Source organism: Equus asinus, chromosome 13 (assembly GCF_041296235.1).
Source record: "Equus asinus isolate D_3611 breed Donkey chromosome 13, EquAss-T2T_v2, whole genome shotgun sequence".
Taxonomy (NCBI): Eukaryota; Metazoa; Chordata; class Mammalia; order Perissodactyla; family Equidae; genus Equus; species Equus asinus.
In genome coordinates this window covers 39,587,492-39,612,382 of record NC_091802.1, presented here as the reverse complement: position 1 = coordinate 39,612,382, position 24,891 = coordinate 39,587,492, and the positions used below count along the sequence as shown (strand labels likewise).

The 24,891-nt window shown below is 38.3% G+C and overlaps 1 protein-coding gene across 6 annotated transcripts in view; it reads left to right on the top strand.

Annotated features, from left to right (window-relative positions):
- Positions 1-24,891, top strand: part of IKZF3 (IKAROS family zinc finger 3) — an 85,206-nt gene that overhangs the window by 50,139 nt on the left and 10,176 nt on the right. For 2 of the 6 annotated variants that reach the window (XM_014833846.3, XM_044745332.2), the window contains exons 4-7: positions 5,951-6,211; positions 7,099-7,266; positions 9,751-9,867; positions 17,996-18,112. In XM_014833846.3, the coding sequence (XP_014689332.2) occupies positions 5,951-6,211; positions 7,099-7,266; positions 9,751-9,867; positions 17,996-18,112 (663 nt within the window). Of the gene's footprint in view, positions 1-5,403; positions 5,595-5,950; positions 6,212-7,098; positions 7,267-9,750; positions 9,868-17,533; positions 17,882-17,995; positions 18,113-24,891 lie in introns of those variants that run through there. The other 4 variants (XM_014833843.3, XM_044745333.2, XM_014833845.3 and 1 more) reach the window with 4 other exon arrangements.

The following is a 24,891-nucleotide window of genomic DNA, read 5'->3' as shown; positions in this document are numbered from 1 at the left end:
TGTGTCATCTTCCTAAGAGGCCTCCAGAACATAGACAAAGATGGGAGCAATTGTACCCCAGAGTAGCTCCTTTAGAAAGAAGTTCAGTTTAATCTAATTTTCATGGGTTAGATTTAATTTAGACATCTTTTTTTCCCCCATGGGAATGTTTTGCAATTACCTTTATCAGCAATTTGTGGTTTGGTATGTTCTTTGCTCCATGAGTTTAATTATAAAAAATTTACTCAGGAAGGCTTTAACATTTTTTATTATGAAATTTATCATACATACAAAAAGGCAAATATAGTTACATGTATAGTTTAAAGAATAGTAACAAAACAAGCATCCATGGACCAACCACTTGGCTTAAGAAATAAAATATTGCTGGAGCCTATGAAGATTCTTGATAGTTTTTTAAGTGGCAATCTAAGTTGTGTGTCTAAGAAACCTGATCCATATTGTAAGACTGGAATTCACAAGACTAAAATGGGAGATTATTCGCATTACAGAAGGTTTATTCACTTTACAAAAACTTCAGGATACTGTAAGCCAGTTCCTCAAGTATATTCAAGTTTTTCTCGCCAGATCTTTAATATCTTCTGCCTGTATTAACAGTTCAGGCATTGCTAGTCACTGACAACTGAAAATCAATGAAAAATGAAGGTAAACATCTCTGAATGTATAATGTAAGTCAGTGGGACAACATTATTGGTTTTTGTTTTGTTTTTTAAAGATTTTATTTTTCCTTTTTCTACCCAAAGCCCCCCCAGTACATAGTTGTGTATTTTTTTAGTTGTGGGTCCTAGTTGTGGCATATGGGATGCTGCCTCAGCATGGCCTGAGGAGCGGTGCCGTGTCGGCGCCCAGGATCCGAACTGGCGAAACCCTGGGCCGCCAAAGCAGAGCATGAGAACTTAACCACTCGGCCACAGGGCCGGTCCCCAACATTATTGGTTTTGCACGTAACGTTTTATGAACACATTGGCTATATAAAGGTAAATCTGTACAGGTTAATGACATCGTGATAAATATAAAGTAGAATGAGGTAGGTGTATGAGAGAGCTCAGAAACAGGAGAATTTGTTTCTAGTTTAGAGTATCAAGGTAGACTGCATGGAAGAAATGGCATTTAAACAACATCTGGAAGTTTAAATACAATGTTGATATGGGGAAAGGGCATTCATTTTAGGTATGGGAAAGACTGAAAAAGAAACTTGGAGAACTGTGATTACATTGCTGCTGTGCTTCTCGAACTTTAATGTGTATAAGAATCCTTGAGTATCTTGTTAAAATGCAAATTCTGATCCAGTAGGTCTGAGGTGGGGCCTTAAGAGACTACATTTCTAATAGGCTCCCAGGGGATGCTGGAACTGCTGATCCAAGGTCCTCACTTTGAGTATCAAGCTTCTAGTCTAGAGAAAAGGATGATTCCAGAAGACTAGTGAGAAATGAAATGATCAGATAGGCTCAGAGCAGGTTCTAGACAGGCCTTTGAATGCCTCACTAAGGATTTTGGACTTTATTCTGTAAGCAAAATGAAATCATGGAAAGTTTCTGAACAAGGGTTTTAGTGCTAGGGGATAATTAATCTATCAACAGGTTATAGTATAAAATCGAGGTCACATACACTGTGGTCCAGTCAGGAGGCTAATGCAGTGCCATATTCGTGTACTAAGTATTTATTGGGTATGCACCTTATGCAGAGCACTGTATCAGACTCTAGAGCATTGGTTCTCAAACTCCATTATGAATAAAATTTACCTAGAGAACATGTTTTTTAATGCATATTTCCAGTCCCCACACCAAGATTAGTAGATCTACTGTGAGACCCCCCCCCATTTCTGTTTTAAAACCACACAACCTCTGGTCTTACAGACCAGGTTACAGTGTCATAGGGGACATTGAGTTTAAAAAAACAAACCTGTGTTGCTTCTGCTCTCAGATAGCTTACATGTCCAAATGGGAGAGGAGATAAGTTTATAAGTAACTCAGAGAAAGGAGGAACAAATTATTTTGCAGCTGTGAGAATCAAGGAAAGCATAGTGTGGGGGAAATGGCATATTAGTTTGGCCTTAAAGGACGTGTAGGATTTAGACCTGTGGCGAAGTTGGGGAAAGACCTTTTAGGCAGTAGAAATAATAAAAGCAAGAATACTTAGAAGTTGTTTAGTTTGGCTAAAGATATCTGAACATTCAAAATCAACATTACAAAGATAAGTTGGGGTCAGATATTGGAAGGTCTTTTAAATTCTTTGTTTCTGTGTTTGGACTTAATTTTGTTGGCAGTGGAGAATATGAAAGAATTTTGACAGGGTCATGATATGACCAGAGCCATAGTTTAGGAAAAACAAGCTGGTGATAGTATACAGGATGAGCTGAAAAGGGGAGAGAGAAGAGGCAGAGAGAACAATGTGGAGGCTACCGCAGTAAATCTTGGAGAGACTAATGAGGCTCTGAGATTTAGGATAGTAGGTGTGCAAAATAGTGGGGAGAAGAAACAGATTGGAGAGAAGGTACAAAAATAGAACCAAGGAGGGTTGCAAGCAAGAGGAAGGAAAGATGACTGTAAAGATTCTAGCCTGAGTAATTGGGAAGACACCCAGGAGACCTTTGGGAATAGAGGATTGACGAACGAGAGAGAGAGCACACCTGGAGATATATATTTGGGGACTAATCAATAAAATGCTAGTTGAAGCCTTAAGAGTGGATGAAATTGCCATAGGGAAGGAGGTGTAGAGGGAAGAAAAAAGAGGCTTAAGGACAGTGGTTAGGAGGCAGAGGGAGGAAAAGGAGCTAGAAAGAAGCCATCAGAAAGGTAAGGAAAGGAGGTACAGTTTCACTGAAGAAATAGAAGTATAGAACAAGGAGTGGCGGTCAGTAGGGTCAAGCGCTACAGAGAAGATGGAGAGAATGGCATAAAAAAGGCCTTTGGATTTAGGAACCAGGAGACTGTTGATGGTCTTCAGGGAAGCAGATTCAGTGAATTATGGAGGCAGATGACAGATTACATGGAATTGTACATCAGTTTTGAGGATGTAGAGGCAGTAAGCATAGATTACTTTTTTAGTAAGACTGTCTAGAAAGGAGTGTTGAGAGAGGATGAGATAAGAGGCTAAACTAAATTGCAAAGAGAATTTTAGAGCCTGAGGGCATAGAATAGAGGTCTTAGAGACCTGATGTAGAGGTTGAAAGGAAAAGGATTCCAGTTTCTAGACTTGGAGACTGGAAGAATGAAGATTCCATTGTAAATAAAAAGTCATAAATTAGAAGCAAGTTTGTCATTCAAAGATGACATTTTATTTTAGACATGTTTATTAATATTTTCAAGGGATACTAAGTAGAATGCCCCCTTTTCCTCTGCTCCAGTAAATCTTCCTCCTAAGGGATGGAATGAATTTCTTCATTAGAGCGAACTAGTGTCTTTCCTGATAGTTTTGATGGACTATATTTGGAGGCTGTGTGCTAAATCCAGTAATTTCTCAGGAATCTCATTAGTATCCTAGATACTCATGTATTCTAATATTCAACTCTGTTTACATTCATGTGGTAAATCATAATGAATTTTTGATCCCCAGTAACCATGCACGGAGGCCATCCAGGTCTTTTATCTAAAACTGGTAAGACTCCAAAAGCAAACCAACAACTGTATCAGGAGCTCTTTCGTCCACTAAGTACAAGGAACTTCCCTAATGCCCTGTCCATGTGACTCTCATGCTTTCTCTTAGGGCCCTGGGTCTCAGATACTGTCTTTCTTATTCTACAGTTAAGTCCTAAAGGACTAAAGCCAAGATTTTATCTTGACCCAGGTCAACGTAGTATTGAGTTCTAGGTCAGACCCATTAAAGGCAAAATCTGAGGGAAGGAGCAACTCTCTTGTGTCCTGTGTTTTCAGAAAGACCCCCACACATTGATTTACTAGTTTTTAATTGTCACTGACCACAGAATGGCCTGAGTCTGTTCATATTAACATTTTATAACTAAAATGAAAAGGATTCTTTTCTGCTGGCCCTTTCTATCTGCTGTTTTTGGTTTTCAGTAGCTGAAGTTTTCCGTTGAGGTTCTTTTAAACGCCTACATGCAAACTGAAGAGCACTCAAGCTTTGGTGGGATATCACCCACAGCTGGAGTGATGGAGGAAGGGAGGAGGGTACAAGCCTCAGGTGCATCCTTCTCTTAAAAAAATTCAAAAAAAAACGAAAACCACTTAAAGCAAACAAATTCCATCTGAAAGCAGGCAAGACCTATCCAGAGAAAGAAGGGAATGAACCTCTTTCCATGTAGGAAATGGATATCAATTCATATATAACCCAGATGCATAGGATGGGCAAGTTTGAAACATGTTGGACTTATCCTACAGCCCTCCATCTCTTCTAATCAAAGGGTGAAAAGTTGTGAACCATGAACCGTGGTGAGAAGCAGTGGAACAGAGTTGCAGCAATGGCTCCTCTGTTGGTGGTTAGGCCCTGTCTTGCTCTATTAAGCAAACACAGTTAATATAGATGAAAGGTAACCTTGATAGAAGTGAAAATTGAAACTTGAGTTGAAGGTAACAAGCCAGGCGCAGCTGCGTTGTACTTCCTCCTATGTGGCAACAGGAGCTGCGCTTACTGGTGTTTTTTGGAAGGGATGTAGTTTTTTAAAATACCCTTTTTTCAGAGTGTCTTGGTTTTTAACGTCTATGCATTGGTAGGAGAGTGTGGAATATGTTAGTAAGAAGCCGCTTAGACTTTATAAGTCTAGTGTGTGAGGTCAAATCCAAGTTTAGCATTCTAATCACACATCTGCTGTTAACTGGCTATGTAACCTCGGACAAAGCGCTGAGAATATCTCTGTATGAAAAACAAGAGGGTTGGATTAGATGATCTCTAAATTCCCTTCCAGCCCTAAAATCCCATTGATTTGTGATTCCTCATGGGAAAGTACAACTTCCAATTTCTAAGAGTGAATGTTTGAAAAAGTAAGCATTTATGCAGCATATTTTGTATATGAAAAATTCCTTATGAATGTTTATTATTAATACAGCCGGCAAATGTCTGGGTTTTGTTAGTGTCAGTACCTAATTTGCCTTCTTCATTTCTTATGTTCTTCAGCTTAAGAGTGTTACAGCTCTTTTTAAGATAATACCTGGTCACCCAACTCACTTGGGCCAATTGCTCCTCTCCTATCCGGTCCTGTAATTCTAGGATCTTGAGTTCATCCCTCCCTAACTTGGGTATAGGTGCCCTTCCCTTGCTTAGGTTGAGCTCCATTTACCTGTGTCAATGAAAGTGACTCCTTAGAAGGTTATGTTAAAGAATTACTTCTCCTTTTGTCTTTCTCAACAGTATTTCACTAGTACTGCCAGCTTCCTCTACATTCAGTGTTGTCTCTTTATCAGTTCCGAGAGAGAGAGAGAGAGAGAGAGAGAGAGAGAGAGAGAGATAAGACTCTTTTAGCAGTTCATATACATGGAAGGGGAAGAGGCAAAGCATGGCTTAAAATCAGAAAAACAGTATTAACTAGTCAACTCTCAATCTTAGTGACTTAAATTGGATACATTTGAAGGATTAAAACAGTTTTTTCTTCTTGAAACCAAAGAGCACATCACCTCGCCTCTTAACTGCAGCCACCAAAAAAGGTACTAGATCTGAGAACCTTTCTTTTCCCCCAGTACTGGAGAAGAGTTGTGCAAAATGTTTTTTTTCATGGTTTCTTTGAGCAGTCATAGCTAAAATCTGTTATCTCTAATTTTCTGGGTGTCCTAAAACGCTGTCATCTATTTCTGTGTGCGTGTGAGTGTGTTTTCCCCTGACTGTGGTTCTGAATTCAAATAATGAGTAATCATCCTAGTGGCGTTTTCTTGTTTTGTAAATGTACAATATTATGTTAGCTTCATTTGGTATTTCATTGTCACTTGTGAGTCCCTGCTCTTTGAGCTGCTTTGATAGCCCCAAATACAATCATTGTTCATTTCTTGCATTTTCCTCCCTGCAGATGATTCAATGAAAGTGAAAGATGAATACAGTGAAAGGGATGAGAATGTTTTAAAGCCAGAGCCCATGGGAAATGCAGAAGAGCCTGAAATCCCTTACAGCTATTCAAGAGAATATAATGAATATGAAAACATTAAGTTGGAAAGACATGTTGTCTCGTATGATAGTAGCAGGCCAACCAGTGGCAAGATGAACTGCGATGTGTGTGGATTATCCTGCATTAGCTTCAATGTCTTAATGGTTCATAAGCGGAGCCATACTGGTAAATAGTCTCCTTTATCCATTCTTCTGAAAACTCTCGTAATGCAGCCATGTGAGAAATGAAGTGGTGGAATTTGGGGTGACTTTTGATTACTTTCACTGATTTTTGCTATAATTCTGATGTATCTCTTCTCTCCATTTCCATTTAACCAGTGATTTTTAGTCCTGCTTCACCATGCATTTGGCAAACATACTGCAAATGCTATGAATAAAAACAAAGACTATAGAGAGCACAGTGTTCTAGGTCCGCCAAATATTTTTTTCTTGAGTTAATAAGTAGGAGTTGAATTGTGTGATTTGCTTCTTAGGCATCTTTCATATATTTTTACATAACTTTTAAAAAAGCAGATCTCATTATTGGGTTCAAATTTGGTAGATGAAAGGATGTAGTTTTTATGACCAGTTTAAAAAAAATTATCTTCAGACAGTAAACAGGTAGTCTATAGAAATGCATACAATCACAACAATCCTACTGAGCCCAATAGATTCCTTCTGCAATCTGATATAAAGACTTTAAAAAGAAGCATTTCTGGCCCTCGATACTTTATTAGGACTTGAGTCTGTGACTCTTTTTTCAGACTGAGATTATATTCAAAAGGAATGCTAAGTAATGTAAAAACTTACATCCAGAAAGCACTTCTAGAGCTACTCTTGTTTCTTTGCTCTGATCCAAGACGATACCTAAAACAGCCTTGCTAGGGAGTGCTTTTTCTCTTCTAGAGGGAAGAGTCCATTAAGTCTTATGCTTGCCTTGAAATATAACTCCCAGCCAATCCCAGTATGAACAGAAACTGTCTAAACGATGAGCTTTTGCTAGAGGCAGGTAATCTGTGCATATGCTTATCCACTTGCTGGTGATCAGAAATCTCCTTTTTGTCCTTTTTAAAGGTGAACGCCCATTCCAGTGTAATCAGTGTGGGGCATCTTTTACTCAGAAAGGTAACCTCCTCCGCCACATTAAACTGCACACAGGGGAAAAACCTTTTAAGTGTCACCTCTGCAACTACGCATGCCAGAGAAGAGATGCACTCACAGGTCATCTTAGGACACATTCTGGTAAGTGAGAGCAATGAGTATTCCATATCTAGTAAATGTGTGTTCCTCCATGCCCGTTGCAGAAACTAGAAAGAGTTAAGTATGGAGGTTTTCATCTGTCATTCCTGTTCTGAAGGGTTACAACAGCAGAGACCTCTAGGGCTAATTACACTCCATTAAGGCATTAATTGCTCTCCGTCTGGCTCAATGGGGATGATCATCTCCTTACCATCCTTGCTCCCCTAGAGAACAACACAGTCAGACAGGAAAAGCCTGCTCTATAAAAACGCCTTTTTAGTTTTTGTGAAGAAATTATAGCCATCAGTATTTTCTTATAGTAAACTTTATTAAAAGATTATTTTTCTAGGGGGCTGGGCTGGTGGCACAGCAGTTAAATTCGCACGTTCTGCTTCTCAACTGCCCAGGGTTCGCCGGTTCAGATCCCGGATGCGGACATGGCACCACTTGGCAAAAGCCATGCTGTGGTAGGCGTCCCACGTGTAAAGTAGAGGAAGATGGGCATGGATGTTAGCTCAGGGCCAGTCTTCCTCAGCAAAAAGAGGAGGACTAGCAGTAGTTAGCTCAGGGCTAATCTTCTCCACAAAAAAGAAAAAGATTATTTTTCTAAAAACACACACACATTTTTCATTCAAAAGTCTAGACAAGCAAATAATGTACAGTTTGTAAATTATATAAAACTGTTAACTGGGATGGGGCTGGCTCCGTGGGTGAGTGGTTAAGTTCGAGTGCTCTGCTTCCTCAGCCCAGGGTTTCACCAGTTCATGGCATTGCTCATCAAGCCATGCTGAGGTGGCGGCCCACATTCCACAACCAGAAGGACCTACAACTAGAAATATACAACTGCGTACTGGGGGGCTTTGGGGAGAAGAAAAAAAAAACCTGTAAACTTGGGTTAAATCATTATTAGAGAGTTACTTTTGACCATTCTGGGCTAAATTTGGGGAGTTTTTTGGCCATTCTGGGATAAATTTCTGGGTTTTTAAAATTGAAATATAATTGACCATATAACATTGTATTAGTTTTAGGTGTGGATGGGCTAAATTTCTTAAACCCAACTTTCTTCTTGATCAGCCTATTTATTTTTAATCTCTAAAAGATGAGCAGCAGTAAGAATTCATAAAAAGCTATGTTCTGTCTTGCTGTTTTTACTCCTTATTTTGACCAAGCAAGATAATAAATTTTTTTTCAACATTTAGAATTTCCCTTCTAGAAAAATAAAACTGAGTTTATTTTCAAATTTGGGACCTCATGTTCTTGATGTTATCTGACAAAATTTTAATTGAAGAAAAAAAAAAGGGTTTGTTTTTTTGTTAATCCACGTACTGCTTTGACTAAAACCCAGCCCCAAACCCGCAACTGGTCACAATTCAGAGAGTAAGGATTAAACAAGTCAGCCCCAACAAAACCTACTATGAGAGATCATAAGTGGCCAAAGAAGGGTTTCTTTTACAGCTCATTGTTCAAAGTAATGAATTAAGGCTGAGTTTGGTCCAAAAAATTAGAATAGTTTGCTTCTGTTGCTTTTTTCAAGTAAGATCCAACAATAGTAGTCATTTTTAAGACAGATTCTAGAGGACCCCAATTAATACAGAAACTTAACATTTTTAGCCCTAGCACACCTTTATTTATTTTAATTTGGGGTTCTATATGGATCTTTTAGTGCTTTACGTCCCAAAGGGTCTGTTTTAAACAGAGCAAGAGGATTAGAAAATAATAATCTCAGTCCCTAAAACTCTGATAAATTCATAAGGAATACTTTATCAACAAATCAGAAAGACCAGTCCTGCACACAAAGTTGAAGTTATTACCTACATATTTCGAGCAATAAAGCATTTGGAGGAGTTGGGAGGGTAAAAGTGGTCTGAATTGTATGGATGAACTTTTGAGGAAACTTTTGCTTTATCTTAGAAATGAAGATGAAGTCATTTTTTCAATTCATTTTTTTTCTATTATTCAGATATATCCTTGGTTAGCTCAGTTTTTATTGATTTAGCCCAGACTTTGCTATAGCTACTTGGCAAGGATGAGCCAAATTTATCCAAAAATGTCAATGCTCTAAAAAGGCCATCCGTTTCCAGCTGAATGGCTAACTGCCACAAACTGCAGCATTCTTTATTTACAGCCAGATGGATGTCACAAAACAAGAATCTCTTCCTATTTCATTCTTAAGCCACACTAACCTCCTTGAAGAATACCCTATTCTTTTCCCTAAAGAAACAAGATTGATCTGGAGCCAGAACACTGTGCTCAGTGATAATCATTAAATCTAAATCCTTTCATTTGTGAAAGGAGGCTATCCTTTCAGAGAATAGTCTAGCATAATAATCAATCGTAGACCTTAACGTTATTTCAGTTTAGAACCCAAATACTCTGGCTTCTCTCAGCAGTCTCATTCCTCATGGACAGTTTTCACAGAGCCCTAATACACCGTTTGTTCTATAAACCCTGAGGGTCACTGAGTGCCCCTTTGTGCTCTCCTTATAGTTGAGAAACCCTATAAATGTGAGTTTTGCGGAAGGAGTTACAAGCAGAGAAGTTCCCTTGAGGAGCACAAGGAACGCTGCCGTACATTTCTTCAGAGCACTGACCTGGGTGAGACTGGTGAGTTCATACAACACTCATTCCACATACATTTAGTGAGCATCCACTGTTCTAGGTGGTGGACTAAATAGTAGTGAATAAAAAGACAAAAAAATCCTGCCCTCGTGGAGTTTATATTTTAATAAAGAAAGACAGACCATAAACAAAGTAAATAAGTAATTTATACAGTGTATTGGAAGGTAGTAAGTGCTACTGAGAAAAACAAAGCAGGTACTAGGGATGGAGGGTAAGTCAGGGAAGGTTTCAATGAGGTGACTTTTTAACAGACTTAAAGGGGTGAGGAGAGAGCCCTACAGATAACTAGGAAATAGCAAGTGCAAAGGCCCTGGGGCTTGAGTTTGAAGAAGTGTAAATAGTCCTGTGTGGCTGGAGCAGAGTGAGTGAGTAATGGATGTGAGGCCAGAGAGAAAATGGGAAACCAGGCCTTACCAGGCCTTATAGGTCATTGTAAAGACTGGCTTTTACTTTGAGTGAAATTGAAAATCTTTAGAGGGTTTTGAACAGAGAGGTGACATGATTGGACTTCTTATTTGAAAAGAATCACTCTACTTGCTATTAAGAATAGATTGTTTTGGGGGAAAGATAAAAAATTGGGGCATCCAGTTAGAAAGCCATTGCAATAATACAAACAATAGAAGATTGTGTGTTGGTTGTGGTAGAGGTGGTGAGAAGTGTTCTGATTCTGTGTATAAAGATAGAGCCGACAGTATTTCCTAACAGATTGATGTGGGATGTGATGAGGAATGCAGTTGTCATTAACTGAAATGGCAAAGATGGAGGGTAGAGGAGCTTGAGGCGTGGCTAGGGCAGAGTTTATTAAAACCACAACGATTTTTTTGCACAAGGCCCAAAAGTCATATACTTGTCTACTCATATGATTTATTGTGATGCTTATATTTGGGTTTTGGAGTTTCATATTTTGTTCAGTATTTTGAATTATATACTGAATGGCAACTGGTTGAAACACTAGATGTCTTTCCATCTATCAATTGTGTTTTATTTATTTTTCATTATTAGTTGAAACAACCTGAAACTTTTTTGTGTCACATCTCGGCTGTTGTCCTTTGTCCTATCCAGTTGACCATCAGTTTGGTTCTGCAGCTTGAATTGTCACACATTTTTATTTGGTTACTTGAACCAGTTGCTTGTTTAGAGTAGGTACAAATCCTCATGGGATTTGATGTTTGACAAAAGTAGTTGCGCTTGAATAGTTTGAACATTCTAAAGCAGAAAGATTACAAAAATATGACAGAAATAATGTGAAACTCAGGAAAAATGCAGTGGAAATCATGAGTAGTTTAACTGTACCAGTTTTGAGTGAGAGGAAACTTTTGTTTTAGATAAAGCCTATTTTATGGTGTTAGGAGCTGGCCAACTGAATTCCGTTGGTTTGCAGTGCTTCTGCTTTTTATCCTGATGGCATCTTTGGTTTTATCAAGGAGTTGGATTTCCTCCTTATTTCTAAACAGAAATGTTTACTCTCTTTCAAAAAAAAAAACCTAAAACGGGTTTTGACATCTTAAGCAATATGCTTAAGGTCAGTCAGGCAATACTTGGGCATCTTTACCTGCAGTTCCATATTTCAGACAGTAGACCAACCTCTTACTGTGAGAAATTCCAAGGTTATGGAAATCTATTATATTCCAAATAGAATCATTAACATGTAAAGCTAGAAGGGTTAAAGAGAGCATCTAATCCTACCTCCTCATTTTAGAGGTGAGGAAATTGAGACTCATCAAAAATTCAATGACTTAAAAATCATTTCAGTAAAATCAAATTAGAACTTTTCGTTGTTTTCATGATTAGCTATAATTTTTTGTTTTCAAAAATGTATTGAGATTATAACTCATACACCATAAAATTCACCCTTTAGTGTACAATTCAGTAGTTTTAAATGTATTCACAAATTTATACAACCATCACCACTATCTAATTCCATGACATTTTTGTCACCCCCAAGAAAAACTCTGTGCCCATTAGCAGTCAGTCCTCATTCCCTGTCTCTCCAGCCCCTGGAAACCACTAATCTACTTCCTATCTCTATGAATTTGCCTATTCTGAACATTCATGAAAAAAGAATCGTACAATATGTGGCCTTTTATATCTGGCTTCTTTCACTTAGTGTAATGTTTTCATGGTTTGTCCATATGGTAGTGTGTATCAGCACTTTATTCCTTTCTATGGCCAAATAATATTTCATTATATGGATTTATCACATTTTATTTATCCATTCATTAGTTAATGGACATTTGGGTTTTTTCTACTTTTAGAAAATATGACTTTATTAGCTATATATTTTTAAAGCTTATATATTATCTGGTTAGCAAAAGAAATATAGTAACACACAGACTAATAGACATACACATATACATGAATGTGTGTCTTGATTCTCCTGGAAATAGGGGGAAAAAAATCAGTAAACTGCCCTCTATGATCAGTAAGTTCAAAATTGATGATTTTGAAGTAAGGTTACCTACCACCTTACTTTCCATCTCCATAACTTTTTTAAGGAATTTCAAATTAGGAAAGTATCAAAAGAAATATTTTTGGTATCTTCACTGGTATGAGGTGATTCAGGAAATGCTGAAGTACAGAAGTTAAGTTAATTTGCATTTCGTAGGGTGGTTTGATAGATATGTGCAGCATACTTTAAGTCTCAGCAAAAAAATAAAGGGTTAACTAAGTCAGCAAGTTTTGATTTTCTTTAAAAACAAATATGTTGTAATGGTGGTTTCAGGTTACAAAATGTATAAAGTCACAGCTTAATCAACTATAGTAAATACTGCATGTCAGTCAATATAGTACTCTTTCAAATAGTTCTCATGATTTTGCCTGAAATCCAAAATGTAAAGAATGTTTAATCTAACACAAGCCAATCCTTTAATTATTGCCACTGCTCTCTATATGGTTTCCATTTCTGTTTCCTTCTTAAAATTGGGAGTCTCTGTCTGGACATAGTGTTCCATTCTGAGCCTGACCAATATAATATCCCCAGTGGTAGATCTTATCCCTTTATCCCTAGCTTTTAAAGTGATGATGCTCCATTACTACTGTGGATGCTGCCCTTATTCATCAAGTGGCTTATTGTAAATTGAAATGCAGCCTTGTGTGAGAGCCAAGCCTTGGGAGAAACCTGCCCCCATCAGGAAGCAGGCCTTTATGGAAGCAGAAGAGATGAAAAGGCCTTGGCCTAGAGACCAGTCTACAAAAGACTGCCATGTTGGGCAACAGGACTTCTGGCCTTGCTAAAATCATTTTGTTTTTTTCAGACAGCATTTGTTGGATTCTCCATGTGCCAGGCTCTGTGTCAGAGCTGTTTGTTAAGATGAGTGAAGGTTAAGCCCCTGCCCTTGAAGATCTTACAGTCCAACAAGGGAATGGGCACTTGGTCTATTAGTACAATACAAACGTCCAATAGAGACACATGTCCTATTGCTACTTCAGTCCAAGTCTCTACACCGGACATCACCAGTGACCTCATCATGATACTCCTCCAATTCTGTGGTCTTAATGGAGTATAACTGAAAAGAAGAAGGAACATAGAAGACCACGGATTTCATTTTCTCATTAGCTTGATCCTTATTCCAGAAAGGGACTAACAGCTGGTATAGAGATTCACTTAGCCTCATTTCACACAAATTATGAGTACTGGGAGCGGGACATGTTTTTGTATGACAATGTTCTAGCAATAACGAGAGTTTTAAAGTAATTGAATAATTAAATTTATTTATGAATCTAGGAGTCAAAACCTTTTATCTGCATTATCATGGTTTCATTTGAGCTAATACAAGCATGAGAGTTTCAGAATAAACTTATATTTTTACCAAGTATCAGTCCAAAGAAAAAGTTTAAAATGTTTTAAAAGTCTGTTTTCCCAACAGATTATTCTTTTTAAAAATCAATACTATCTCACAGGTAGTATTCATTCTACTTGGTCAAAAAGGCACAGTTTTATGTAACTTTTTTGTTGGAACCTGCCTCAGTCTTTGATAGCAATCTCTTGTTAGACAATTCTTATTGCACAGTGACACCCCGTTGTTCCACACACTATTAGCTACTGACTGACCACACCATAGAAGAGACAGGAAGCAATGCCTCTTATTTGAGCTCTGTTTAACACTTCAAGAGCTAATGAAGGATTTTGCACAAAAACAAAAACACTACAAATTACATAGTTAAATCTGCAATCACTTTGAGATAGAAATTGCATCATGGAAACAGTTAACTAAAAACCGGAGAAACTATTAAGACTTGTGCAGAGATTAAAGGTAGTAACCTATTCTGTAATTATGACTTCCTATAAGTTTTATTTATTTTTTCAACATGTCTTTAAAACCATTTTGCTAATGAAAGTTGGTATATCTACTATAGAGTAGGCAAGTGACATCGAGGGGAATTGATCCAGAATTACAGTCCTACTCCTTCTATGCTCACTCCTGAACCAAGTGTGCAAATTGTTCCTTGCCCCTGTCCCATATTCCCCACACCCACTCCTTGCAACATTAAACTGCCAAACACCACCCAGGAACGGATTTCCTATTTCATCATTTAAACCCATTATCTTGTTCCCTTACTATCTTGCCAAACTGGTTTCCCTCCACTTACATTTCTGAGACATGATGTGGCAAGATAACAAGTCTAGACTATTTGTATAAATAGACAGTTGGGTCTTAAAGTTGAAGCAGAGGACCAAAAGCCAGTAGTCCTTTTTTTCTTTTCAGTGTACTGCCTAAACTCCTTATAATCCCAAAGAGATTGTCTAACTCCAAAGCATTTCTTTGTGTTTTAAAGAGTGCTCATTTAGTGGCATTGTGTAGCAGCTGTCCAACAATTGCAAGGCAAAAGACTAACAGTTTGGAAAAGAAAATGAGAGTGCACCATATTCAAATGAAATTTTAACCTTTGCCTAACTTGCCAATTGGAATATACAGTTAACTGAGTAAAGACTAACTTAATCTCTGGAGTGTGTTCACATATACAGTGAGGGTTGGGGTCTTGGAGCTTATGTTTTGAGTGAAGAATCCAGAGAGAGAGTGTGAGTCGATGGAGCCCTCTAGATGAGTTTTAGAGGATTTCTTTCACTATAACCAGAGTTGTGGAAATGGGAAAGTCTTCACCTATGCCTCAAATTATCTGTCTATCCATAAACACTCCAGAATTTTATCTTTTTAAATGTCAGGCATTTGGTCACTGATCTACAGAGTAAGATTATCTAGAAATGACTGTCAAGACAAGCTTGGTGAGTAACCAGGGATGAAAAGTGATGTTATCTCGGAAGGTTGCCATTTAGTGACATGCCCTAATTACGTTATTTAGGTCAGTGTATCCCCACTTTAGCATCCTCCCAAATATAGAGGATATTGAGTGTGTGTCCTCAGAAAGCTGTTTGTGGGAACTGATAGTGACTTAGGTAAAATGTAGACAGTGACTGCCACGAGGCAGGTGGGAAAACTAGGCAGGCAGCATAATGCTTGCAGTAAGTGCTGGGACTGAACAGATAAATCTCTGGGTGACGACTGAGCCATTTGAGGAGTGACTGCCACAGACGAGTAAGAATAGCGGTAAAATGGGGATAAAGTTAAAAATTCCCAGAGTACTGTTTTTTCATTCTCATTTCGCTATAAATCTTTTCAGTAATAAATACAAGATGGAAGGGGAGCCTTCCCAGGATTTAATCCTCTCAAAGTTGCTCAAACCAGAATGAATGTTCCCAAAGCACAAATTTAGCTGCCTCTCCGATGCTTCTAAGAAAACGCCTCCTTATAACAGCCTCAGGAACTTATTTCAAATCCCAGACCTTTGTCTTTCATCTCTCTGCTCTTAGGGCTCTGGGTAGTGCCACATCTGGTGGTGGTTTGTGTGAAAGGAAATAATATATATATAATAGTTTCCTGTTTGGTCATTTAAACCTATCCCTGTGCTGGACAGAATTTGACCCACTTTGCTCAATAGCAGAGTCCTGTCACTAAAGTGCCAGTTATTTACAACGGTTGGTCAGACAAAGTTGCAGTGCTTTACCACGAGCCCAAAAGCTGCCCGGGCCCCTTATTCTGACCCTTATTGTTTAGACATTTAGACAAACAGTGTTGTTAATAGTTTAAATTGGAGGCTGGGATTTATTTCTTTAGAGCATAGAATTATTTTTGACAAAGTCTAGTAAATATGGTCATTATCATCATCCTCTTTGTTTATTCATTTTTGGAGCCAGAGTTCATTTTATTCCTGAATTTAAAAAACCCTGAGCTTTATAATTTATTGTGTAAGACTTGCATACATAGAATTTTAAAAACAAAACCAAAAAGATACTAATAATAAAATGAAAGATATTGAATACCTTGCATTCTCTTTTTCTAATTTGGCTTTGGTTCTCTCACTCTGGTCATACTTAACAGTCTTGCCAAGGACATCTTTCTCTGTCTCTCATTTACTGCAGAGGTGGCCAGTTTTCTTCTTTCTGGGCACGTCCATCTGTGGTATTCAATGTCTGAGAGATCATGGAATTTGTGACATTATTTTTGTATATTAGAATCTCCTCACACAGAAAACTCTTCAACTACAGCAGGATCACTGACAATTCCTAGACTTGTATGTTTATATTTGGAAAAAAAATTCCGTTCTGCAATCATCACTTGCTTTCTACTCTAGTCCCTTAAACTAATTTCAATTTTTTCTTCCTTAGCGATATTAGAAATGTAGATACTTCATTTTTGTTTGGACCTCCTAAAATGCTTATTATAAACCAGGGGGAATTATTTGTAGCATCACAATATGTTTGTTTAGGGCAGGGGTGAGCAAACTATGACCCTCAGGCCAAATGCAGTCAGCGGCCTGTTTGTACACAGGGGTTTTTACATTTTTAAAGGGTGGTGGGTCAGGAAAAACAACAAAGAATGTGGAACAGAGGCTATATGTGTCCCACAAAGTTTAAAATATTTACTATCTGGCCCTTTACAGAAGAAGGTTGCTGATCCCTAGCTTGGACTAGTATCATGTGTTAAAATTTAAAGCTTTATATTTAGAGCAGCTCGTATCTCTTTGAACTTGAGTCATGAACTCTTTTTGGGTACTGCCTGCTGTACCAGGGTAAACTATGTTATATTTATTCCAACTTAGTGTTTAGTTGATTAGACGTTGGAACTATTTATATATTCTTCTAGTGATTGTCAGTTCTGACTGCATTTTAAAATCATCTGGAGAGCTTTAAAAATACTGTTGCCTAGGCCCCTACACCAGAGATCCTGATTTAATTGATCTGAAGGGGAGGCCTGGGCATAGGTGTGTCTTACGTGCTCTTCAGGTGATTCTAATGTTCAGGTAGGTCTGAGAACCACAGGCCTACACCACTTGAAAGTCTATTTGTGGACTGACAATTAGACCATAATCTTCGGCAGTTTTTATTCACATTTTTCATTAGAAATATAATAAAGATGCATTATACAAATTGCTCTTTAATTTCAAGACAGAAGTGTTGCTCAGGGAAATTTTAACTGAGACAATTTTGAAATGTGAAGAGCATATGAAACAGAAAATGCAGAGCCCAGAGAAATAGAATTTAAAAGATAGGAACTGAAAGGAGCATGCTGGAAAAGAAAAAAAAGAAAAAAACCACTCAAAATTTCAATACACAAATCACTGAGTAGATTTCTTGCTATCTGGGTAAGTGTCTATTTTCAAAAGTGCTATTAACATAAACAGAGCAGTAAATCTGGGGCACCATACTTTTTTTTCAAAGTTGTTAAGAAGAATTATATCAGTCTGCAGGTGTCACACGCAGTTACTCAGAATCAGAAAGAAGGCTGATCCGGGGTTAGAAGATCTCCTTCTATCTATCTTTTTGCAGCCAACCACGTCCAGGCTGTTTATTTAATACTTCCTCTTGCTAATGAAGGTACTGGTTGGGGATGGGTCGGGCTTTCCCATCTCAGCATAAGACTGCAAGATTTGAATGTGCCCTGGTGCTGGCTTCAGTGACCACAGCAGGTACCCCAGGCAAGAATCTGAGCAGTAATAACAGGTAACAACAGAGTGTGCATCAGACCTCTGACACTTTTCCTTCTAGTTTATTTCCTTTTCTCCCCATTTACCAACGTGTTCTTTTCCCTTTTCTTTTTACATTTTTCCAAACCAGCAAGTGTGGAGGCAAGACACATCAAAGCAGAGATGGGAAGTGAAAGAGCTCTCGTTCTGGACAGATTAGCAAGCAATGTGGCAAAACGAAAAAGCTCAATGCCTCAGAAATTCATTGGTAAGAATACAACCCTTTTTCCTGCTGTTGTTAGCAGATAGTTTGAATGAGATAACATAGAATGATTACTACACAGGCCCTTCCTAGATTAATCTCTGTTAAAATAAGGTAATTTGTTTTCCATTGTACACTTTTTATTCTTTGTTCTTCATTTTGATAACTAGAGCAAATAGAATAAAATATTTTAACTAAAGAATCTATTGAAGATGGGAGTATTTGGTATCCAATTCCCTAAACGGAGTTGGTGTTAAAAATGCTGTTCCTTCCTCTTTATTCTGAATGACATATGTTGCATGAGAGAGTTTATGCAATTTACACCAGTAAGATGTTTGAGATAGCATTTTTGTAATCTTTTGTAATTATATTTTACAACTTGGTTCCGTTATCATGCTCAACCTTTTTTCATGCTCTAAAATGTATTGCCATATTTTCTTGAATTTGATTGAGAGTTGGCTTTAAGAGAAAGTGGTTGGGAAATCACAAATTTAAATAACAGGGTTTGATTTAATCATTTGTCTTACTGGAATTAATTTTTATGCCGTTGGTTTTCACGTTGTCAAAAAATACAGCAGAATGAGATGGCTAAGAAATAATTACGTCCATGAAAAGTGTTAGGACTGCCAAATGGCAGAGATATTTTGTTGAACTCTCCCAGATGTTTACATAAATGTGACCATGATATTTAAAATAGATTTGTATTTGTGAAGTAGGCAGCTGAATTGAATGTATCAGTTTTTCTATAAATTGAAAGTCAGTGATATCAAACAAAAATAGTTATCACGTGAAAATAGACCTCCCTCAATACCAATAATATTTTAGAAATCTGTTTTTCCAAAGCTACTTGCTGCTATTGATTTCTTCAGTCCTTTTGTGTTTATTCTTTTCAATAGCTTTTATAGATACTAACTGCCTGCCTGGTTTTTAAATCTGGTTAAATTTTATTCTGTAGTTTTTTTACAGGTAGGCATTTTATGTGAATTATAGAGATATATTGAAAGAACCCATATATTTCAAAATTACCTAGCTTGGTATTTATGCTTATTTATTTTATTTTGATTAGCTGACAACTTTTTGTACCATTTTAGTCACTTTAAGAATAAATTGTGTCAGACTAAAGTGCGTGCATTTCAGTTTAGAGATCCCCTCCTCCTGACCATCTTCTCTCTCCTTGGTGAGAAATGTCAGGGAGCATGTAGTGACTTCCATAGGGAGTTTAGGCACAATGGACCAATTGTGATTCCAAGACATTCTCTGAAAACATTGCTCATATCTTTTGAGCTTTACTTATGTGAAAACTTTATGACTGGAGTACAAAAGAAAGCTTGGATTGTTACTCTGTGTTTTGAGTGTAATTTAATTTGGGGAAAGTTTTGACTCTAGAAATGGCTGAAGCTGATGTGTGGAGGCACATGGGGAGAGATAAGCAAAAAAAAAGTAAAGTGACAATTTCGGTCGAGTTATGGTCAATACATTTTGGTCTAAGAGAACTAAAATATGAAAGAAGGTCCCTCGTTCTTACAGCTGCCCTAAACCTATGGGTGAGCTAAGCCCCTACTTAATCGAAGTTGCTTTGGTATTTTCATGGGTTTAAAAACATGGTTCATCTGTCCAACTCCATGCCATTTGCCTGTTGTGTCAGGGATTCATTCCATCTGTTTATTACCATTGTGACCAGAGCATTTTCGCTCCTGTGTTTCCAGACTCATGAGAGATGCTGATCGTGTAGGTGCTGATTTCCGTCATCTTCTGAACCATCAGAAGTTCTCTCTGTGCTAGAATCAGACCCAGTAGAATTAGTTCTTGATCTGAGCTGAGGTAGCAACTTCAGGGCTTCAGGGCCCCGAATAATTAGGGGAATTTTTTTGGTCAATTGTGGTATAGTGCAGTAGGAAGGGCACTGGATTAGAAGCCAAAAGACCCAGATTCCGATTCTAGCTCAGTCATTTCTTAACCGTGTGTGTTTAGACAAATCACATAACCTTTCTGGACCTCTGTTTACTCATCTGTGAAGTGAGGAGACTGCATAGGTGATGAAGTGATCAGGAAGGCACCTCCCAGCTCTATCAGTCTACAAGTCTGAGGTGAATTAGAAAAGGCAGCAATTATGAATACTGCTTTGTGTTTATAAGCCCACATGTGTAACTTCAGATAACTTTTTTCTCGAGGCTGTACAGGTATGGTGTTTATGTTATGAACTATATCATATATTTTAGTCTTTTTTAGGAAGTTGTTAAGTGTGAGAATCTATAAAACAACTGTATTAGCTCAACATTCATATAGTTTACTTAGGGCATTACTACTTGTTTATTTGCTCTTATGTCCATTTATTCATCAAGATATCATTATAGTGCTCCTGCCATATACAGTTGACCCTCTGTATCTGGGTTCCGCATCCAAGGATTCAACCAACCTTGGATGGAAAGGCCTACAATGGTTGTGTCTGTACTGAACATGTACAGACTTTTTTTTCCTTGTCATTATTCCCTAAACAATATAGTATAACAATTGTTTACACGGTATTTGCATCGTATTAGGTATTATAAGTAATCTAGAGATGATTTAAAGTATATGGGAGGATGTGTGTGGGTTATATGCAAATACTACGCCATTTTGTATAAGGGACTTGAGCATCCGGGGATTTTGGTGTTCGTGGGAGTCCCGGAACCAATCTCTCATGGATATCCAGGGACAACTGTGCCTGACATTCTTGTCCCTGAATACTGTTCTAATTGTCTAACATTGGCTTATATCCTGAATCTTTGTTTTAGAGATTTTTTTTTAATTAAAGAAACTCCTTTAATCATTTAACTGAATCAACCTTTTTGATAAAAACCAGTAATATCAAGGGGGGGGGAAGGAATATTATGACACTGTGCAGTGTATGGGATGAAGTGATATAAAACATATGGGGCTAATGTTTTCCTTCCTCTTCTTTTCTCTCTCCTATATTTCCTCTCCAAGGCACCATTTTCTGAAAAGGTTCAGCTGCCAGGGAAATGGCAATGGGTAAAGTGTGAAGGAAGAATGAGTCACTCCCTTTAATCCTTGCTGACAGTTGCACAGCACTCAGACCTACCTTGGCTTCCCTGACCTCTTGAACTGTGAGGAGAAAGGTGAAATTATACCATTAGGTCAGCCTGTTAATTTCCCAGCAGGCTAGAGATAATTACCAGTAGGTAGCATTTTTCATCCATTAGAAGTGAACTGAGGAAGAGGGACGGATTGGGTTAAGTCTAAATGCATTTAGCAACACAAAACCATGCCTCTTGAAGAGTAAGAGTAAAATTAAGTTGCCCAAGTAGGAGAAAAATAAAGTCATTTTTTCCCTCATTCTCCAAGAAATTTTGTATCCCTTTCTGTAAAATGCGAAATAAATTGACCCACATTCATTGGAAATCAGCATCTTAACATCATCAAAGTAATGCTTAGTTGTTCTTTTCAAAGGACAAGACCTTACTTTTAGCACCTAACCCTTTTAGGGGTTGTCCTTTCTCTCAGTGCTGTTTTCTTGTTATAAACTATTTGACTATACTTCTAACTAGTCCATCTTCAAATCCTTGGCTCAAAACAGAGGCCAGATTTCTTTCCTGGAGAGAGGAGGAAAGTGACTATATTTCTTTTTCTGATTTTCATTCTTTCTCCATAAACAGATGTGTTATTCAGACCAAAGTGGTTACCACAGCATCTCCTTATTTTTTTAATTCTGTGTATTACTTTATCAAAGGAAGTTTTCATGTTGAAAAGAACATGAAAAAAGATCTCACTTACCCGCGGTAAACATGTTAATGAGGTTTTGACACTTCAACAAACACCGTCAGTTCTGTTCACCCCGTGAAGTAACTAATGAGAGATTGTCTGCTTTGGTTAACAGAGTGACAGGAAGTAGTTTTAATACCTGTTTCTAAGAGCAAAAAGTATCTTCTCCTACCCCTTCCCAAAGGGCTGAAATCCATTATCCTATGAGCATTACAAAGTCATAGCATTTTAGAACTTGAAGAGAGATTCGGAGCCACCCAGTGAAGTTCTTTTACCAAGGAGGGAAGAAGGATGGGAAAGATGGAGAAACACAGCTGGTAGGTGACAGAGCAGGGCCAGAACCTAGGTCTATAAAGTGGTGCAGCACAAGTCTGCTTCTGCAGCACAAGAAAGCTTCTCTGGGAGGTCAGCCACAGCAACGCATGTCATGTCTGCTATCTGGGGGCTTTGGACAGGGAGGAGGCTAGTCATTGAAAGCTAGTGGGAGAAAAGTCCTTGAAGAAGGGCAGTCATTCTCTCTCAAGGGTATGTTTTCTTGAGAAAAGAACTGTCTTCCACTGGTGACTCCATCAGGACATATGACATCCAAATAGCACTTCACAGTGTCTCAGAGGACAAAGGCTTCTGCAGCAACAAAATGTGGTCTCCAGCTCAGTTTTCCTCACCACCACCCCCACAGCTCTCTCTGTTCTCTCTCCTCCTTCCTGCTTCTTGTTCTGTGGCTCCCCTCTGCTTTCGTCCTCCTGGAAGAAGCGTTAGTCACTTTAGTCTCAATAAGATTGAGATCAGAGCCATAATTATCATCAGATATTCCACTTACCCTACTTACCTGCCTTTTTTTTTTTTTTTGACATGTGCTTGCAGTAAGAGTAAGTGATAATACACATGAGAAATTGTATGAAGATAGCAGCAAATATATTTAAGTGACTCGAAGAAACTTAAAGACTTAAAGAAAACCTGAATATTTCACATTAACCCATCATGATGACTGTAATATTGGAATTGTGTTATTTTTCTAATGTTCAAATCATTTTTCTCCCCTCTTCAAAAAAACCTTTCAAAGGCTCCCCATTGGAAGAAAATCCAAACCACTCAAGCGTTCTGAGCCTTCCGCAATCTGTTTCCAATTTATCTTTTCTAATTTTATCATTTCAGCCAACTGATCCTTTAATTCAGCCACAGTGAACTACTCCCACTTCTATGTAATACTTTCCCACTTCTATGTAATCGTTCTTTCCGTGCGCTCTGTCTGGAACGCCCTCCCTCACATCTGCCCTTAAAAGTACACGTGGGAGCCAGCCCGGATGGCCTAGCAGTTAAAGTTTGGCGCACTCTGCTTCTGCGGCCCTGGGTTTGGTTCCTGGGCGCAGAACCATATCACTCATCTGTCAGTAGCCATGCTGTGGCAGCGGCTCACATAGAAGAACCAGAAGAACTTAAACTATAGACAACTATCTACTGGGCCTTTTGGGGTGGCGGGGAAGGAATTAAAAAAAGAAAAGGAAGATTGGCAACAGATGTTGGCTTAGGGTGAATCTCCCCCTGCCCAAAAAAAAGTACACATGGTCCACATTCCCAATACTCTGCTGAGCTCTCTCGGTTCTGTCCTCCTTCTGCACTCAGGCAAGTTTAACACTCTGCTTTTTGTGATATATATGACTGTCTCCACCATCATCACTACCACCACCTCAGATTATAGGAAGACTTTAAGAAAAGCATAGATTAATATTTACCCATGTTACAGGTGGCACATTTGAGAAGTGGTCTGTATTTTCCTCTCTCTGCTCTCTTGGCTACTCTATACTTTGTTCCACCACATAGCATTAAGGATACTGGTCTATAATGAAATTGTGTAAATGCTGCATCTCCTATTGGATTGCAGTTATATTTATATTCCTCAAAGCACCTAACAAGGTGTGAGGCATATAATTATAATAATAATAATAACAATATATCACTTACTGAGTGCTTACATATGCCAAGCACTCTGTAAGCACTTTATAGACATTGCAACAACTCTGTGCATTATAGACATTTCTTGAATGCATGTGCTAGTCCATATGGAACAAAGCACAGTTGCTTTTCCACTGCGTATGGGAACCATCCCAACAAAGAATCTGAAGTCACTGCCAGTGGTAGGATTGTGCAGCCATGGGCACGGTAGCAGCTGGGAAACAGCAGTTAACACTCGAACATATACTGAGATATATGGGGCCTTGGATTGCATTCTAGTTCTCTATTTACCAACTGGGTAACTGGAAAGTTAATCAACATGTTTACACTTTAGATTCTTCATCTGACTAAGAAATGATAATTCATCTTAGGTAGAATGAGACAATATATGAAGTACCTAAGACAGCACTGGGTTTATAGTAGGGGCTCAATAAATAGTAGCTATTCTTATTAGTATTATGTATAAAGCACAGGGCTAGGAACTGTGAAGTATAAAGACCAGAAGTAAACAGATTAGGGTGGTGGATCTTATCCTTTGACCCCAGAGGCAGAGGTCTGAATCCACATGCTCAGTTAAGGTCCCTTTTATCTCTAGACTGTGATTTTGTAATTCCAAGCTCGCACCTAGAAGCCAACAATCATATGCCCTCACCACATGGCAGCAATTCAGGTCAGGCGGTTGCTCAGAGTTACCAAAGCATGGATATTAAGGATTGGCACCTTTAAAAAGAATCACAGGTAGGGAATGGCCCAACCAGACAGCCTTGGTATCTAAACTTAAGACTTTCTGTTGCTGCTTATATTTTCATTGGAAGAAAACCTCTAATTCAGCCGGAAGCTGCTATCATTAATCATTCAAAGGTGTGGTACAATTTTGACTAGAAACTGGACTAGAGGCGCCATGCAGGTTTGGGAGCAGTTACACTCTTGTGGTTTGACTAACCTTTTTTATGAGTGTGTTACTAAAGAAACGTGAGCTTTTGGCTTTTCAATTACTGTAGCTTACCCCTTCTGAGTTTCATACACATTGAGTCATCGTGTCTACAGGTGACTGATAATCATCTGCACTA